This window comes from Rhizoctonia solani, chromosome 2 (assembly GCF_016906535.1).
Source record: "Rhizoctonia solani chromosome 2, complete sequence".
NCBI lineage: Eukaryota > Fungi > Basidiomycota > Agaricomycetes > Cantharellales > Ceratobasidiaceae > Rhizoctonia > Rhizoctonia solani.
This window is the reverse complement of record NC_057371.1, coordinates 1,580,841-1,597,913: the sequence shown is the minus strand read 5'-3', so window position 1 is coordinate 1,597,913 and position 17,073 is coordinate 1,580,841. Positions and strand designations below refer to the sequence as shown.

General features: G+C 47.7%; 6 protein-coding genes across 6 annotated transcripts; 2 read left to right on the top strand and 4 right to left on the bottom strand.

Moving 5' to 3' along the window:
* Nucleotides 1-7: 7 nt before the first annotated feature.
* Nucleotides 8-977, bottom strand: RhiXN_05119 (Zf-CCCH domain protein; the record flags this gene model as incomplete). Its single annotated transcript, XM_043324935.1, has 4 exons — nt 8-367; nt 417-777; nt 841-849; nt 904-977. 4 exons carry the CDS (start codon nt 975-977, stop codon nt 8-10), a joined length of 804 nt encoding a protein of 267 aa, XP_043177354.1.
* Nucleotides 978-1,725: 748 nt separating this feature from the next.
* RhiXN_05118 (glyoxal oxidase) lies at nt 1,726-8,920 on the bottom strand (the record flags this gene model as incomplete). The annotated part of the gene is made up of 34 exons (XM_043324934.1): nt 1,726-2,032; nt 2,088-2,247; nt 2,319-2,352; nt 2,405-2,433; nt 2,487-2,630; nt 2,684-2,714; nt 3,421-3,484; nt 3,539-3,623; nt 3,678-3,840; nt 3,905-4,008; nt 4,056-4,266; nt 4,319-4,423; nt 4,477-4,706; nt 4,778-4,821; nt 5,211-5,328; nt 5,383-5,620; nt 5,671-5,776; nt 5,840-5,993; nt 6,050-6,121; nt 6,173-6,300; nt 6,350-6,422; nt 6,474-6,560; nt 6,618-6,664; nt 6,716-6,779; nt 6,833-6,892; nt 6,939-7,044; nt 7,099-7,226; nt 7,282-7,478; nt 7,526-7,587; nt 7,643-7,788; nt 7,851-8,060; nt 8,116-8,209; nt 8,263-8,678; nt 8,734-8,920. The coding sequence occupies 34 exons, from the start codon at nt 8,918-8,920 to the stop codon at nt 1,726-1,728; spliced, it is 4,404 nt and encodes a 1,467-aa protein (XP_043177353.1).
* A 716-nt stretch (nt 8,921-9,636) lies between these two features.
* On the top strand, nt 9,637-10,779 carry RhiXN_05117 (rhomboid family protein; the record flags this gene model as incomplete). The annotated part of the gene is made up of 6 exons (XM_043324933.1): nt 9,637-9,867; nt 9,921-10,085; nt 10,140-10,287; nt 10,348-10,521; nt 10,576-10,677; nt 10,733-10,779. 6 exons carry the CDS (start codon nt 9,637-9,639, stop codon nt 10,777-10,779), a joined length of 867 nt encoding a protein of 288 aa, XP_043177352.1.
* Nucleotides 10,780-11,515: 736 nt separating this feature from the next.
* RhiXN_05116 (NUDIX family hydrolase) lies at nt 11,516-12,982 on the top strand (the record flags this gene model as incomplete). Its single annotated transcript, XM_043324932.1, has 8 exons — nt 11,516-11,610; nt 11,664-11,943; nt 11,998-12,018; nt 12,068-12,125; nt 12,186-12,213; nt 12,263-12,317; nt 12,365-12,714; nt 12,778-12,982. The coding sequence occupies 8 exons, from the start codon at nt 11,516-11,518 to the stop codon at nt 12,980-12,982; spliced, it is 1,092 nt and encodes a 363-aa protein (XP_043177351.1).
* Nucleotides 12,983-13,034: 52 nt separating this feature from the next.
* On the bottom strand, nt 13,035-15,248 carry RhiXN_05115 (uncharacterized protein; the record flags this gene model as incomplete). Its single annotated transcript, XM_043324931.1, has 10 exons — nt 13,035-13,390; nt 13,442-13,515; nt 13,581-13,855; nt 13,912-13,993; nt 14,049-14,135; nt 14,187-14,294; nt 14,346-14,921; nt 14,977-14,994; nt 15,051-15,106; nt 15,162-15,248. 10 exons carry the CDS (start codon nt 15,246-15,248, stop codon nt 13,035-13,037), a joined length of 1,719 nt encoding a protein of 572 aa, XP_043177350.1.
* Nucleotides 15,249-15,643: 395 nt separating this feature from the next.
* On the bottom strand, nt 15,644-17,041 carry RhiXN_05114 (aspartyl protease; the record flags this gene model as incomplete). Its single annotated transcript, XM_043324930.1, has 3 exons — nt 15,644-16,628; nt 16,679-16,772; nt 16,822-17,041. The coding sequence occupies 3 exons, from the start codon at nt 17,039-17,041 to the stop codon at nt 15,644-15,646; spliced, it is 1,299 nt and encodes a 432-aa protein (XP_043177349.1).
* Between the last annotated feature and the right edge of the window lie 32 nt (nt 17,042-17,073).

Sequence of the window (17,073 nt, the reverse complement as noted above, 5' to 3'; positions counted from 1 at the left end):
TAGGAACTTACTGGGCAGAATTTTTAGAAGGAAACATAGGTCTACTCAAGTACAATTTGGCATTTTCCCAAATTCCGAGGTCGTATATGCGCGTATTGAAATCCAGCGACACAGTCGATCCATGCGTTTGTGATGGAGTGTGCGCAAGTTGTGCAGTGGGCCTTCTCCGCATCTCCTCAACCTGTCTACCAACTCCCAACGCGGTCGCTTCATAGGACTGGTGTTTTACAGGGACATCGATACTCGTACCAGGCAACCATAAAAACCGAGGCGAGACCTTATCCCTCTTGCGTAGAGTGCTGGTCTGCAATGCTTCGATTGTAGTGTGCCCACGTAGTAGACGGAACATCATCTGTAGCGCCAGCACCTAACTAGTATTCAGTCATGGCTTTATAGTCCCAGAGTTGCAGGCATACCAGACAGAAAGTCGCTAAGGATAATGCCATAATAAGCGTAAGCGCTGCGCTCGATGTAGGCTGCATGAAGGGGAGTCCGTGTCGACACCCCCGGGGATTGAATGGTAATTGAGGCTCAGCTACCCAGTAACCAAGGGCTGTGCCGAGTACCCAACGTCCGCCCGGGCCTCCAAATATAACATAGGATCCCCACCAGTCCCACCATAGTCGATTACAACCTGGATGAGAACGTGAAATGTTATACATAGCGTATACGCCATCAACAATGGGTTCGATGACTGGTGCCGCCATGAAGTACGTGCTGAAAGTAGTAGTAACCAAGAGCAGTAAGAATGCTTTAGATTGGTGGATTGTCAAGCAACTTCCCACCTATCGTTCGCAAATTGAGCGTTAATAGAGAAGGTATATGATTTAACACACTTACCCAGGGACACTATGGCAAACGGTGGTTTTAGCAGAGCACAAAAGTTTTATTTGAGGCACTCACATGATGATCCCATTCCATTCGGCATCGTTGGCAGACGGAACAGTGATGTGTGCGGGGTGGTTTGATTCTCCCATTACACTTGTCACGTTTGCATACCGAAATGGTGCCTTCCTTATCGTGGCATTCTCGTGGATATTGGTCGAACCATGACTGTGCAACTGCAGCTGTTATGCAAGGCGGAACATCGTGATCCGGCGGTAGTGTCCATAGAGAGATAATCAGACCACAAATGATCGAGACAGCCACTGAGCTGAAGATGATATAGGTTACTACCAATTCCCACAGAATCCGCTAGTAGCTTCAGTGGGTACCTTTTTCGTATAACACAAACACGTACCTGCGTAGATAGGAGACCCCTCGTGACACCCAATCCACCCAACTAAATCAACCGCTGAAAATACTCATGCATTTGCGCTGTATATGTCTGACTCACGTCCAACGTGAAACACGGTCATATATAACCCCCATCTGTTTGAGAAAAGGTTAGTAGGTTCGCACCTGGCTATAAATTTGTAGTTCCTAATTATAATTAACAAACTTACATTGCGTATGCTATTATTAAGGGAGGTAGAATCCAATCCACAAATTTGGAAAGCGACATATTTTTAAGACTCATTAATATGGAAATTATTGCTGTCCTGTTGTGTTCTCGATATTAGAATCGTTATCTGGGATTAGGTCGTAATCAACTTCTACCTCGAAACCTCATGAGGGGAATTTCAAACGGAGATTATGTTAGTTTAGCTCAGAGTAGCGAACAATATGTTTACGATACATTGGCTTGTCGAGGTAACAGGAAGGGTTTGCGAAGGGTTTAACGACTTAAAAAAATAGCTCTGGCATCCAGTCCACCGATTCGGAAATATCGGATCCATGAAAGGCATAATCCTCGTCGCTATCATAACGATCGAAATAGGGATTTTCAAACCAACGATGGGTAGACATCAAGTCAAACAGTGCAGTCGAGTTGAGTGCTCTAGAGGCTATCAGCCTAGACTTGTGTCTCTCCATCATCTCATCAGCTCCAAGAGTGAATACATGAGGCGTCCCATCTTCGTTCTGGTGTTGGTAGAAACAATCCTTCCCATAGGGGCAAAATCGCTCACTGCGCGGGCTCTTGGTAAAATATCTATGCACAACGTCAGAATCGGTCTAGGGATTTGAGCATGACATAGGACAGTCACCTGCAGGGGATCTTCGCTAGGGTTGCCTTGTACCCTTCGACACATAATGCCCTCTCTGGAGAGTCCTTAGGTGTGAACCGACTAGATGGCGTGATGAACTTCGAGGGAGAACGACAGACTGGACATGTCTTGTTGGTGTTCGAGATGACAACATCGTTATCTTTGAAGGAGATGAGTATGCAATGTCGATCAAAAGGAATAATATTCTGAGTATTAATGAGATACACTCACCTTTGTTTTTGGAGCTCCTCCAGTCCATTATACACTTGGCCACAAATTAATGCCAATGAAAGATGTTGTGGGTATGTTTTGCTTACCTTCAAGCAGAACACGTGGGAGCAACCAGCTACAAGAAGATTAGGCACCGTTTTGTGTTTGGCTATAGTTGTATAAGCATACCAAGTAGGCCGAATTCTGTCGGAACATCGAAACAAATAGAGCAGACGAGATCTTCCGTTTCCTTGGGTTTGTTACTCGCTTCTTTTGAATCGGAGGCAGACTCAGAATGAAGGTACCAGCACGATGTACCACGTCTACAATATCCTGAAGCCAGCGATCAACAATTGAAGATGAGCCCAGATGATCTTCAAGCAAACCTTTGTTGTAATAAATGCAGATTTGCTTTTCCTGTCGAGGGCTTGGGCCAGGTATATTATTATGGGCATAGAGACACGTACTACCAGCACGGCAACCACGAGGTGTAGAAAAATAACGGCAGATCGCTCTTGGAGGTCGGTGGGTGCTCATCCCGGTTGTGTCAAATCAACAATTTGGCGGCTATTGAAGTAGGGAGTTGAATAAGAAACGCCCCAGGTACTTTTGTGTGGCCATTTCAAAAACACAAGCGCCGGGCTTCACTTTAGCCACAATTTAAACCTCACTAAAACCCGTAACTCAGACACCTTTGGTAGGAAATAAATGGAGAGCATGCAATTAACCATTTTTATGCTCCACTAACAAAAGACAATATAATCCTATGGACTATGGCTCGACGGACTCGCGGTCTGCCTGCCTATAGCTACTTGATCAATACCCCACTCCGGGAGTACGATGTTACCGGAGTTATATCTGCTGCTGCTATTTGGTATTTTTCGTTGGGTGTCACTCAGTATGAATCAGAGCTTGAGTTTCAGAAGCTGGTTGTTAGTTTTACCATGAATCTGAACAGTAATTTGACGCCGTTCTAAACTATGGCGTCTGCACAAGATTACGTTTATTTCATATTGATGTATATGCGCTAATAAAAGTAGCTTCGATGTGATCAGGACGCCATAAGAACCTATAATACGAAAGTTCAGGGGCCACAAGCGCATTTATTGAGTGGCAAACTAACCGCCGAAGGAACGAGATCGAGCTCCTTGAGGGTTCGCGTAAAGTCTGATCGACTGAAGACTTTCCTGGAGATGTAGTGAGTTACCTAAATGAGCTGAGCTTGTCTCCCAACAGCTCACCGAGGAAATGTGGTGGAGAATGTGACAGTTTGGGAGGAGATTGCGGGATTTTGCGATTCTACAAAGAGCGCTACCTCATGCAGAGCTTGATAAGACAACAAATCAGGAAACATTCAAACGGGCAACTTATGAAACATACTGCTGTCGCTAGCCATGGTAGTGGTGAGAGGCGCACCGCCGGACGACAACCTAATCTGAAGCCGGGTGCTTGGGGACTCGGAACTCTTAGCGCCAGGGGCAGCTGCGCTTGCGCTAGTTGCACCACCAACACCGCTGACAGGAGGCTGTTGGTATTCACGTCCCTATGAATTTCGTACGGTTTCGATTGTGAGGTATCTGCAAAATACGGTCATAGTATATACTTACCTCACGCAACGCCTTTTCTTTCGCTGCTTTCTCAGCGCGCGCTTTTTTATCAGCTTCAATTTGGGCACGGACAGCTGCCTTCGCCTTGGCATCATCGAGTTTATCTGCACTCCATTCAATATGCGTTTCGGGAATACTAAAGATCTTTTACCTTGCTTCCTTTGCCGGGCCTCTTTTTCGGCTTCCTTAAGTTGGAGCTCCTCCTTGATAGCACCCATGTCCTGACCACCCTTCCGTCGTATCACTTCGTTTGCTCGGGCCTCTTTGGCCTCTTCGGCAGCTTTGGCAGCGCGCTTTTCTTCCATGCGTGTACGAAGTTCGGCCAATTTTTGCTTCTTTTCCTCCTCGGTAAGAGGTTTGATCTTCAGTACAATAATGAGTACTAGTAAGACCTAAGTGATATAAATTCTTTACTTCTTCAGTTGATTCCTCGAATTGGTCGTGGCCGGATTTCTCAGCATGGAAGTTAGCGAGTGCAGTGTCGCGGAAGATCTTTCCGCATTGTGAGCATTTAATGGACTGCGTATGTCGTTAGAAACAAATAGGAAGAGAAAAATATATCTATTAGGAACCTGGGCAACGCCACCAGAGACTGAATTTTCGGCTTTTCCGGCTTCGGCAGCACCGGTACCACCATATTGAGCGCGCAATGCTTCTAGCTCCTCGTGATCCTCATTGGCCGTAGGAGCTGGTGCATTAGTGCTCGCGACGTTTGTCAAATCGGGTACGGGCTTTCCATCATTCTCAAGAATGTGATCCATAGCGGGTTGTAGGCCGGCGTTGTTAGTTGCCTTGAGAGCCCCTTGATACAACAAGATGTCGAAAGGATCTCGTATTACTGTGATGGTCCAAGAGCAATGACAATCGACTTACAGTCAATTCGTTCGGGGGCGAAACCCATCGCGATCAACTGGTCTCTATCCGAAGCCATGTTCGATTTTCGCGTTCAAGATTGAATTAATCGGTTTTGAGACTGTTGCGTCAGCGTTGCTGTTGATGTGGCTCGAGCCGAGACCTATGATCACGTGGTACAATCCTTAGTTTCCGCATAGAGCAAGATTCCTAAGTTTGCCAGATTGGTCAAACCCTCCAGGCGCATTTACTCAAGTTCTGTGTGGCAACTGTTATCTAGAAAAAACATATATTTGTCCATATCCACAGTCAATACAAATGATGCTACAGCATATAACGGCGGCGACGTGTGTGACGTCTCCTGTGAGGGCCCGATATAGGGTTAGCGGTGTTGGCAAGCATGCTGTCGTGAGATTAATACTATGTTTAGTGCAAGCAATAAAGGACTACTTACTTCGCAGTCGCAGCATCGTCCTTGGGTGGCGATGCACCGGTCCCAATAATGAGCTTTTGGGCTACTGAAGGAGTATCCCCAACAACTACAAATATCCATCCTGGACCAGGGGAATAAACTGCGTACGAAAATAAGAAAAGGGACCAAGATTATGGGAATAAGATTGGTTTACCTGGTGCATTGGGTGGTCCAATGACGGTCAAAGTCTTCCTATCCGCTGAAAGAGTAGACACCAATTCAACTGCCTTTTGATCCATATGAACCGAATGTGTTATGAAACCTAAGTCCATGAGTACAACTTTGACTGTGGCAGTCGACGATGGAACAGAGACCGATAACGTGAAGGTAGCGCCATAATTGACCACTGCTGGAAGGCCGGTGTATGTTGGTCTCTCGACAAACATGTAGGACTGAATGCAAAAATTAGACCAATTAAGTAGGGCAAAATCGCACGCCTTACCGGGTTGAGATATTCGACTCGGTATTCCGAAGGCCATGGCCGGGTCTCCATGTCGTCATTTGGATTGGATCCTCCAATTAGTATTGCGCCAGAGGGAAGGAGGGTGCTAGAGAACCAAGGAGCACTTAGGCCACTGTACCAGGCATATTCACAGCATGTGAGTACGTACGCAACACTATGGTATAGCCTTCCGATAATACTAGTCGGCATATTGGCATGGGTGAACCTCTGCCCCGCTGGCAACGAAGGGTCATACAACAGCGGAGTAAAAGTCGGGTTATCGGCATTGGAGTCACCAATCCGATACTGCGAATTGGCATACCCTATTTGGGGGATCAGTGGGGACAGTTATATACACGAGCGAACCAAATCAGCATACCGGCAGTACCCGTCCTACCTCCGTTGATAATAACAACTTTACCATTAGGGAGTAGCACCCCCTCCGACATAACTATAGTTCGAATTAGCATAAATTTGAGGTATCATGCCAAATAAGTCGTACTTCTTGGCTCTGGCATGTATTCGACCTTCCACCCAGCAGCAATGCCGGCAGCATCAAGAACCATCCGGGAGCATTGTGCACTAGCATAATCATGCTGAGCGTCGATTTCTTCACCATTGAGCTCATCACTAGAGTGCCGATAAGCTCCGGCGAGGGACCATATGAGCATATACTTACGATAAATGCGACCCGCCGCAAATCAGGATCTCAGGAGTGTAATTATTTGCCGGCGTCAAAGGCAGAAGCACACCTGGCGGGTTTATTAGTACCACCACCTAATCACACGGGGAGTTTGGCTCACCGGCAGCGTTCATCGGATATACAACACGCTGACCATTCGGGAAGTTAGGTAGCCTAGTCTCGATATTGTTTTCCCAATCGAGAAGCACTACAGCGCAAATCAATTATCAAACTAACTATTCCATGATTAAGTTGGGGCGCTTACTAGCTTGGTTGTTCGCCGCAACAAATATTTTTTTGCTTGGGAGTGCGCTAGTAGAACAGTGAAGTTCATCGTCATTTCAATAAACTGAATTTACTTACAAGACGTGAGGGAATGTATTGTGAGGAAGCGTGTCCTTGAAAAATTGGGACGGTATTTGAAGACCTATATCATTTGAGTATCAGTAACCAATAGCTAAGTACTCAAGCTTGGCTTACCGTTATATCCATTAATGTTTTTGGCCGGGAAGAACTCATAAGTTGGGTTATTGACAGACTCTGGACCACAATCAGTTTGTGATTAGACAGCTCCTAATTTACCTACCGCTATTTGTCCATCCTGCGGTGATCTGTCCTCCGAGTATAATCACTGACCCGTCGTGCAAACGAGCAGAAGACGGATACCATCGATCAGAAGTTAATCGAATGCGCTAGATTGATTGCAATAAGAAAACGGTTTGAAGGCTATAGTGTGTGGAACCCACCGTGGGGTTCTCATATATATCGCAGTTTCCGGAGGCAGAACAAGGGTTAAAAAGCCGGATTCCCTGTTGACCATCCGAAACCGCTTCCCCGTTTCGGTCAGTATAAGGATGACCCCCAAAGTTAGCAACTAGATCAATCAGTCATCTTTGCGCTTTCAACAACTCTCTTAAAAGAAGACTTACGAGTCCCGTTCGACAAGAAGTTACCGGATGAACAGAATGAATGAGTTGCAATGTTCAAGGGCCGAGCAGTGTTTGATTGTAAGTTCCAAACAGCTCCCCAGGCCGGTTTACCATCAGCCTTGAGTAGAGGATTGTCTTCCTTACGGTCGATTACTAGCATTGTATCGCTTGTAGTCACCGCGACATGAGTCATAACACTGAAATAACAGTGAGATACAGAACTAAATCTCAAAGAAGCTCTTACACGCCGGAGTTCCCCCCTGGCACCAAGGTCCATGCGTTGGAACCGGTCGGAGTACCAGGGGCCTAAATCATGTATACCCGGTTAGGCAAACTCCTTATTATTGAGTTATCTAAGTACCTTGATATAAACCATTAGACGCCACCCGCCACCGCAAAACTGGGCGTCGTCTCCTGAGCAAGAGACTCTGCAATCGCTGTCCTTGGTAGGGTAGGCCTGCTTGATGGTGTTCCCACAGTGGCACTCGTTCCCGTTTTCGACACCGGCTTTATCCAGGCATTGAATTTAGTATCGCGCCAGCCAACACTGTTCAACGCCTACAACATACCCAGAACGAAGTTGCGCTGAGCACAAGCCGCGATGCAAGTTGCAGGTGACATTGAAGAGCCATCGGTGAAGCTATACCCATCGAGGACGCGGGCACTCTGATCCACAGTGCAAAAGTTTTTCGTCCATCCCGTTGGTATAGGGTCAGTGCTAGGAGTTTTACTAAAGAGTGTGATCCGGTATCCAGCGCCACATTTTTGTTGTGGGTTGCCTGTCAAAAGGCTCGAGTTAAACACCTTGACGGGGATCAAATAGGATGTAAGTACCTGCGCAATTCATGTTGCACTCTGATGCTGCAACTTCTACGCCTCCACCATTTGCAGTGGAAACAGAGTTCGAACAATAACACTCAGCGCCGTACTAAAGATCAAAGACTTAGATGCGTAGGAGTCAAACATTCGAAAATGACATACCTCGGCTCCAGCATACTGAAACCCTGTTTGATCGCATACATCGACGCACTGGTCCAGGGTCAAACCTTTGGAGGTAAACGAGTTCCCAGTCAATGCGCGACCAGTACTAGCTTCCGTGATGCACTTTGAAGTTGAGCTCCACCCTGGGGGTAATGCAGGTGCACCGGGAGTTATTTGGCTATTTGCATAAACCGAAAGTCGATTACCAGCTCCACATGTTTGGGAAGCATCACCAGCGCAAGCCATGTTGCACTCAGATTCGGGAGGGACGGAGCCTCCGCCGGTTGCTGCTCCAGCAAATGAATTTCCGCAATAACACTCGTTTGCGTATTCGGCGCCAGCCAAGGAATAACCTCGGGTGGCACAAGCCGAAACACACAAATCGACTGTCATAGAGGAAGAAGTGAAAGAGTAGCCTAGGCTTTATTGTAAGTACGAATGATTATGCTGGCATAGAAGAGAACAACCTACCGGTCAGTGTGCGACCCGAAGACGGCTCGCGAACACAAGACTTATAAGTCCATCCCGAAGGAAGTACTGGAGGTGCTCTTCCTAGAAGGCTATTGGTTGGGATAATTGTAACGAGCGAATTTTGTTGAACAGAGAGAGCATGCGAAAGCTGAAACAAGGGTAAAGACAGTAAGAGGTAGGCAGCCATCTTCGTTATACACGATGATGAGCAGAAACCTGTGAGCAGACCCAAGCCAAAGAGAGTGAAGAGGACAAACTACAGAATCAAGAGTGGTGAGAGGGGGTTTTAAAGGAGCTCGGTTTGAAACCAACATCACCGCTTGAGAGTGGGGTCCACTCACGGGGTTGAACCGTATTGTTACACGAAAGGGGTTCTTAGGGGAACATGTACTTAATCGGGGTTGCGCAAGGTCCTGGGTCTGGTCAGTATGTGGGTGCCCTGATGGTTGATAATAGAATAATCATCTGATGTTTTTCATTCGCCATATATTATCAAGCGATGTCAGGGAAAAACTGGAGGAAACTTCCATTGTATGGGCTCAAGATATACCGGCCCCGGAGAGATACCCTATTGAGGGACGAGGGGAAGGAGGTTGACACATGGATAATTGATGGTCATCCAAGGACTATGTGCCGTGTGCCCACTTCGGTTCCGCAGATTGGCTTTCCTGGTATCAGGGGATACAGTTCCACGCGGAGAAGATCACAATGTATCAAATATGAAGGTATATGTGAAGACAACACAACATATTGACCGAAGCGACGCTTAAGGGACCAGAGTAATGGTTACACGGACGAGTTGGTCTTGGGCGCCTCTAACCTGATTACAGTACGTTACAATATCACGTGGGTTAATTGTCAATTTGAGGCAATTGCGTTAGCTTTTGGGCCCACTCGGCAGCCATGGCCATCAGTATACTACTGGCTAATTTGCGGGTCTCGCGGTCGCACGTACACAATCTGGCACGAGTGAATGGGTATTCAACTAGACGAAATCTGTGGGCCTCTTACCAACGATTCTTGCCCCGACGCGATACTCATGGGCACTATGGACATCATGGGTCGGGCTCACCACGGACAAATTCTACATTTGCAGAACAGTTTACTGCACCCTCTTTAACTAGTCCCACTCTCGTAAGCCTACAGTATAATACATACAGAGAAAACTCACTATTATTCTATGCTAGTTTGTTGTCGGCTTGTCCGGCCTTGCTTACTATGCGGCCGGCACGGCTACGAACCGGGACACACAGTACTGGGCAGAAAAGCTCGGAGCAGGACAATGGTGGAGAGGACTTACTGCTCCCGGGAGCTTTGAGCTTCGTAGGGCGCGTGTATTGGACTTGAAGCAGGTAAGTATTCAGCTAATTCAATGTGGACATGTGGATAATTTGAGTTGATTGTAGAGACTCACTGAGCATTTGAGCTCTTTACGGGATAACACTGCTTTGCTGCCTGTCGCTGTTCGTGTATTTGTGAATCGTACTGCTTATATTGCAGCCAACAATTGGTTAGGCGCAGGCGAAGGACGCCAGACGAGCATGATGATCACAGGTATATTATATTAGAACTCTCCCTCACCGGATATTTATTCAAGAATCGATTGATCCTCAGGGTTATGTGCTTCCATTTTTGTGGCCTGGCAAATTCCAGCACTGAGAGGAGTAATGAGACGCCACTTTTTACACGATCCACTCTCTGGTAGGCATCACACTATGGCTACTAGCATTTTCAGCCACTCGGCATTTATGCACCTTGCATTCAACTCACTTGCACTTTTATCCTTTGGTAAGTCGGCTCCGATGTACCAATAACCAGTGGGTTGAATTTTCGAATACACAGGGACCGCTGCGAATGCGTTGCTGAGGAACAAGCAAGCTTTGGTGCCGTCCGGACTTCCAGAATCCACCAGCATGTACCATTTCATGGCTTTCTTCCTAACAGGTATGGGGCCTGGCCTTTTTTTTTATCGTCAAAATCACTGACAAATCCCGAACAGCTGGATTTTTCTTCCTATGTATCGCATATAATCTCTACGCGCGTTAGGCTTCCCGCTTTGCTCCGAACCCTTACATCGACTTCAATTAGAACCGAGGCGATTGCAGCGTCTAGAGCGCATGGCGTTATTGCCCGTCTCTTGGTGCTTCCGGGGCGATCTATGCCGCAGTCACTGCATCCGCTTTGGCATACCCCGACGCAAGTGTGTCTCTCATTTTCCTCCCGTTTGTTTCACTCCCAATTGGAGCTGGAGTTGGAGGAATGGTTTGTCTTGATATTATTGGAATTATCCGCGGATGGAGGTAAGCTAGAGAGCCTACGCAGCCAAAAGGTTAGTACTTATCCCTTCTTAGAACTTTCGATCATTGGGCGCATCTTGCGGGAGCGTCTTTTGGTGTTGTATACTACAGATATGGTGCGGACTTTTGGGATTGGGTTAGACGTCATACACCAGGGCTGCACCTTCCCCCTGTTCAGTAATCAACTTCAAGTAAATTATAACGCATGTAGCTATCATCCCCTCTCATAAACAGCCATTCTACTTCGATTGAATGTATTTTTTAGTTTAGTATAGTTTCATCGGTACGATCCTCTCAAGCTCAGTCAAAGCCACCTGCCGTGGCGTAGTGGAAATGTCATTTCAGTACAGCCACGTGAACGCGTTGGCCGCTCAAGTCCTCGGCAGAAACACGACCCGATGGCCGGAACGCCAGCTTTCCACCACTACCCCACTCGATTCTCACGTCTCCAGCTCTCGATCTATAGTTATAAAGGGGGACCCATCATGCCTCGTCAGTCGTTAAAAAACATGAGCCAAAACGATTCGAAACTCAAGTCCGTTACGGGCGATGAAATAGTGCTTAAACCTGAATCAGTGATGTGGGTGATGTTCTACCTGATCAGTACTCATAATAATATAAAGACCCTTGTAGTGCATTAGAACAATTGGCACAACATGTTCCTTCGTACCCTCCACCAGGCCAAACCAAAAGGTTCCCTCGTTCGCGGCAGGCCGCGGTACTGGTTGCTCTTTTTGTTGGAAGACTAGGCGACATCTATATCCTGCTGAGTCGGCAAGTCTTAAGTTTGTCTATATGCGGTCTACTAAGTCGTAGCTTCAGTCGATCACTGGGTCTCAGAACTTATGGAGGCGACACATCCTTGCCCGGTGGGAGGATGGAACCAAATGACAGATCAATCGAGGATACGGCGGTGAGTTGCAGCATGTATAAACCCAGTGATTAAACTGAGTAAAACATCACACAGAGGAGAGAGGCGTTCGAGGAAGTGCGTGCGTATCAGCCGTATTCTGGCCGTAGACTAAAGTTGCATGCAGGTTGGCCTGCCGATAGACAAGCGCCGGATCAAGTTTCTGTGCACGTTGGAACCATTCTGTGAGTTGTGCTAGCACGGAGACCATTCGCCAATTCTAACATACGAACGTGGTATATTAGTATCCGGAAATAGCTTGATCGTAACACCGTAAGCCCTTTCGAGTAGTCATCATGGCCAACTAATGTGTTACAAATAGTGTAGTCGTCCTTATTAAGGATCAGTCATTAAAACCCAAATTAAATGCCCCTGAAGTTGACCTACTCTTCACTCACCACTGCGAGCATTCCTTTATGAAGAGCCCCCTGCGTCTCTTTTTCCACTTGGATCACACCCTCCTTCGGACGGTGCCATAAGGTCACTCCCTCCGCCTCCCGCTAGACAGGAATCTATATCAGATCCAACGCCAACTTCTGAAAAGCACACGTCGTCACAAAAGAAACTATTCCAGTCAAAGCGTCCGAAATTCGCCACGGCTTCTTACCATGCACGAGGTCCGGCAGCCTATCCACCACCAGAGCAACCCGCAGTCGCCCCGTATCATTCGTACGTTGATGTGGCCTGGGGTCCAGCCAAAGAGCCTGTGCGTTTCCATCGTTTCCTAACGGGCCGCGAAGAACAAGGCGTCAAGCCGATCTTCGGCTTAACAGCGTGAGTGCCGATTTTAGACGTATCATCCCAAATACTGAAATTAGATCGGGTGGGGCTTCAAAGGTCTATCCTTTTACAAACAGCCATTGTCGCGTATAGCCCCCAGGTCCCAGATTTTGAGCTTAAAGCACCAAATCAAAGGTCAACTGAACAGAGATTTGCGACTGCAATGCGAACAGTACCCGTCTTGAGGGAGGCAGCCCGGGCAGAAGATCTAAAAGAATGGGGACCTTGGGATGAGAAATTGGTACCAAAAAGCAAATTATGAATGCATCGGCTGGAATCCGATACGCTTGTAGTAATATATTGGAGACAATGCATTACAATATGGCAATTATGCTACTCAGCGGTTGAAACTGGATGCCAACTGCATTCTTACTCTCTTTCAATATCTTTACCCCATTCTGGAAGAGAACTGTTGGGTTAGAATTCGATTGATCCAGTTGGATATGAGCTTGAGCGGATGCGTCGTTGAGATTGAGTGCAATGAGCAACGTTTTTCCGCCCATGGACCAAGTTGTTACATCTATCCTATTTGCGCCTGTAACTTTTGGCCTGGAGATGACACTCTTTCCTCCGAGGATATATGGCGTGAGAGTCGGAATAGTTTTTGCCACGGGGGAAACACCAGTGCGGATTCCTATATTGGATGAGCTGTCTATCCAAGGCATGATACCTGTCGCAAATCGTGAGAATGCATTCGGCCATCTGTTCAGTTACTACTCACCGAGGCTACCGTGATTAATAGCTAGAAGCATCTCAAGAGCGAGTTCTTGAGACGTAGGCTTCCTCGGCCAGTAGCTACCCAGGCAACACCACATGGTTGAGCCACCTTCTGTAGATCAAGGAGACATCACATCACCCACCTTTCTTCACCGAACGCCTGAGGCACACTCCAAACAACTGCGTCCCTGGTTCGACCTTGCCAAACAAGTCGATCTCGGTACTGGTCGACTCGGTCGGCGATATCCTCCAATCGGCCCTCGCAGTTGTCACATCCGCAATCCCCAAGCTCCGGCGTGCAGGGTGTGTTCCACACGGTAGACCATGTCGCGTTAACTCCGATTGGGTATGTATCTTGGAGGATAATCTGAGACCCAGCGGTATACTCGGCAAAATAGTAGTCTTGGCAATTAAGAACCTGATTCGGGATATAAGTTGAAACCTGCTTAGAACTTCGGACTGGTTGAAACATACCAAGGCAACTGGATGGTACCCATCAAGTTCGTTAATTAACTCCGCGGCTTTCAGGGGGGCATCCAGAGATCTTCCCAGCCGTCTGGTCTGGTGTGGAGTTAGATATCTGTTTGATAGTATACTTGATTAGGACTTACTCGTCCGCGGTATACCAGGTTAGAATATTCTTCCTTTTCTTGACAGATTCGATTTCTGAACGGACAACTGTGAGGTTTTTGTATGTCCTGTATTTCAAAGCTAAGTAGAGTGTTGTGTTTTCAGTTAACGGGGCGTACCATCTCATATCATACACAAGCCATAGCCCCAGTTCTTCCATTCGATCCAACACGAGCTCGAGAGCGGTTGCATTATCAAACGTGGGGACTGGGTGCACGAAGTTGTATCTGAGACTCGTTAAACAGTTTCCTTCTTGTAAACTGAGGATTAGCACGTACCCCTCCTTCTTGATATCATCCAAAATCGTCAAGTTTTGGTCCAAATACCCCCCGAACCCGGTGTAGAATCCAAATGGCAAAATTGGAATTCGTTTACCAGCCTCGGATACCAGCAGAGCACCCGTTCGGCCATCGGTCTGGACAACATTTCCAATAGCATCAGGTTTAGGAGGCAAGTAGGTTATTGTGGAACTGTGCTGGAAGCTATTCCCACTCCTGGCAGAAGTTGCAGTGCAGGTAAGGTTGTATACATCCTTTCTCGGAGTGAGTCCAAGTTCGGACCAAGTAAACTTGTCCTCCTCAATGACTGTGTTCACGGACAGATTCAAGTTCGAGGTGACGTCTTTTCCATCGACTTGCGCAGAAACGCGAAAAACGGATCCATCTTTAACGGGGTCGTACGCCGCACCAGGTGATTGATTAACGGTTGACACAGAGAAGAGAACCGAACCGGTGGAATCGAGCTCGGAGACGTAAGGTCGCAGACCAGGCCAACACTCGAAGCGAAGGAGAGGTTTGGTCGAAGTCGTAGGAATCGGAAAGTTTCCTCCTGGTGGTTGAGCGGGTAGACCTGGCCTTGTAGTTGTGCAAGTCAGTCGGGTGTTAGAAGGTGGACAACAACCCCACTCACTTGTAATGTTTTCCACACCTATCGATCGAGAAAACCTGGTCAATCAATTGCCGATAGCGTGTGCGCAAACTTACCATTTATCTTGTCCAACAACCCGGCACAATCTCCGCGGACTGTCCAGTCCATACCCCTACGAGGACCCATTTGAACACAGCAGATGCAAATAGGGCGAATACAATGGCAACCATAACTGCCGCCCAGCCAAGCGAAGGTCTCCCAGGCGAACGAAGTTGACTGGGGCCTCGTTCCTTTTTATCGTTCGACGCCGGCATCGGGAGCGGATTCAATGCCTCAGAATAACACTAAGAATGTGCTTCGCCTGGTTCTTCGCGCACGAACCTAGCTCGCTCCGCTAGACGAAGAAAAAACGAAGCCTCTGCCATGCGTCTGGTTTATAGGCATGATTAGCGGCTTCACGTGGCGTTGAACAAGGGTGTATCTCAGATGGGAATGACACTTCAAGCTTTCTTATCCAATCAAGCAACTAAAAAAACGCAACCACATTCAAACTAGGCGAGATCTATTATAATCCGTAATTCCTATACATACATACAAAATTTGTTATAAATGAATCTAGTGTCCATGTGTATGTTCGCTTCGAGTAATTGAATGAGTATTGGGGTATCCGCTTAGACAAACGCTCTCATAGCGCATAATAATTCGGAAGTCAAAGTAATATCGCACCGAGTACACCCGCGCCTACACCCACCATGGTTGCAACCTGCTTCGCGTCAGGAATGCCAACAGCACCATTAGCTGCCGCGGTAGCCGAAACGGGCGATGAACCAATAGTGGCACTGGGTAAAGTACCACCAAGAGCATTCTGGGCTAGCGCGTTTGAAGACAAATTGGCGAACCCAACACTGGGAGGGTTGTAGCGGTAGACGGAGTATACATTCTTGAGGAAAGTATCACCAACGATCCAGGATGGTGCCGAGCCGGACAAATTAAGGGCAAAAAAGGCACCGACGCACATCGTATTCGAGTTACGCATGAGCAAAAAGTCCGCTGGATCGATCGACCACGTGCGAGATGAAAACGTCATCGTGATCGTCACTGATGTCGAACATGGGTAAAGGTAGTATCCTTCAAGATCGCCAGTTCCGGGCTCGGAATTTGGAATCTGGGCAAAGATGGCTGCAATCGCACTGGTGGGGCCACCAACGAGGGTCGTTCCAGTGTCAATGGCGGCATTGACTGTCGAGCCAAGTATGTTGGCACCATTGACCCCAACCGCCGTGAGAGGAATCAGCCAGTACGACTCTTGGCCACTAGGAATATTCACATAGTCGATATCACCAGTGTACAAATTGGTGTTGGTACCTCCCATCATGAATTCGCCACCGGGCTCTCGCTCGCGTGCCCCACTGACGTCGGTAAACCGAGTTAAGAAGAACGACATGACTGGCTCGGACCATTGGTTGTTCTTGGCTAACGTCTCCCAGAAGGGGGTCGCTCCCGAAGATGCAATAGAGCTCCATCCGAGGCCCAAAAGACCCGAAACGGGATTCGTAAGCAAGCCAGATGATACCTGGTCGGCAAGTGCAAAGGTTTGGCCGGTGACTTGGAAGCCAGCCATTTGTACTGTGTCGCTACCAAGCTCGCCGGCAGCTTGGCCAGAACCGTAGCGGATTGCAAAGCTTGTAGTTAAACTACAGAAAAGGGTTAACCCAGCATCGATAGAATAGGGACCAACACGTACTTCTGGAAAGAGGAAGAGTTGGCTGCGTTGAACGTGGGGACGCCTTGGCAGCCGGTGTAACATGTTGATGAGGCGAGCCAGAGGTCGGAGGAACCTAAAATAGATATTAGTAACCAGCGGATTTAATTTGATCAAGTGCTCACCAGTATCCAAAATAACATTGAATGCAACGGGGGGTGTCCCAACAGCTATACTCCCATAGTAGGACGAGTCGGTACCATAGTTGACCAGGTCGTTAATCCCACTGGCACGCCTGGTATTTCCTGATCCTCCCCATTTGTGCTTTAGTGCAGCACCTTGTTCCTTTACCCACTCGCGGTCATGGGATCGTCTGGTGAGCCCTTGACGTCTAGTCAGGGGCATCGCTACCGGTTTGGGAACTATGCTCGGAGCCG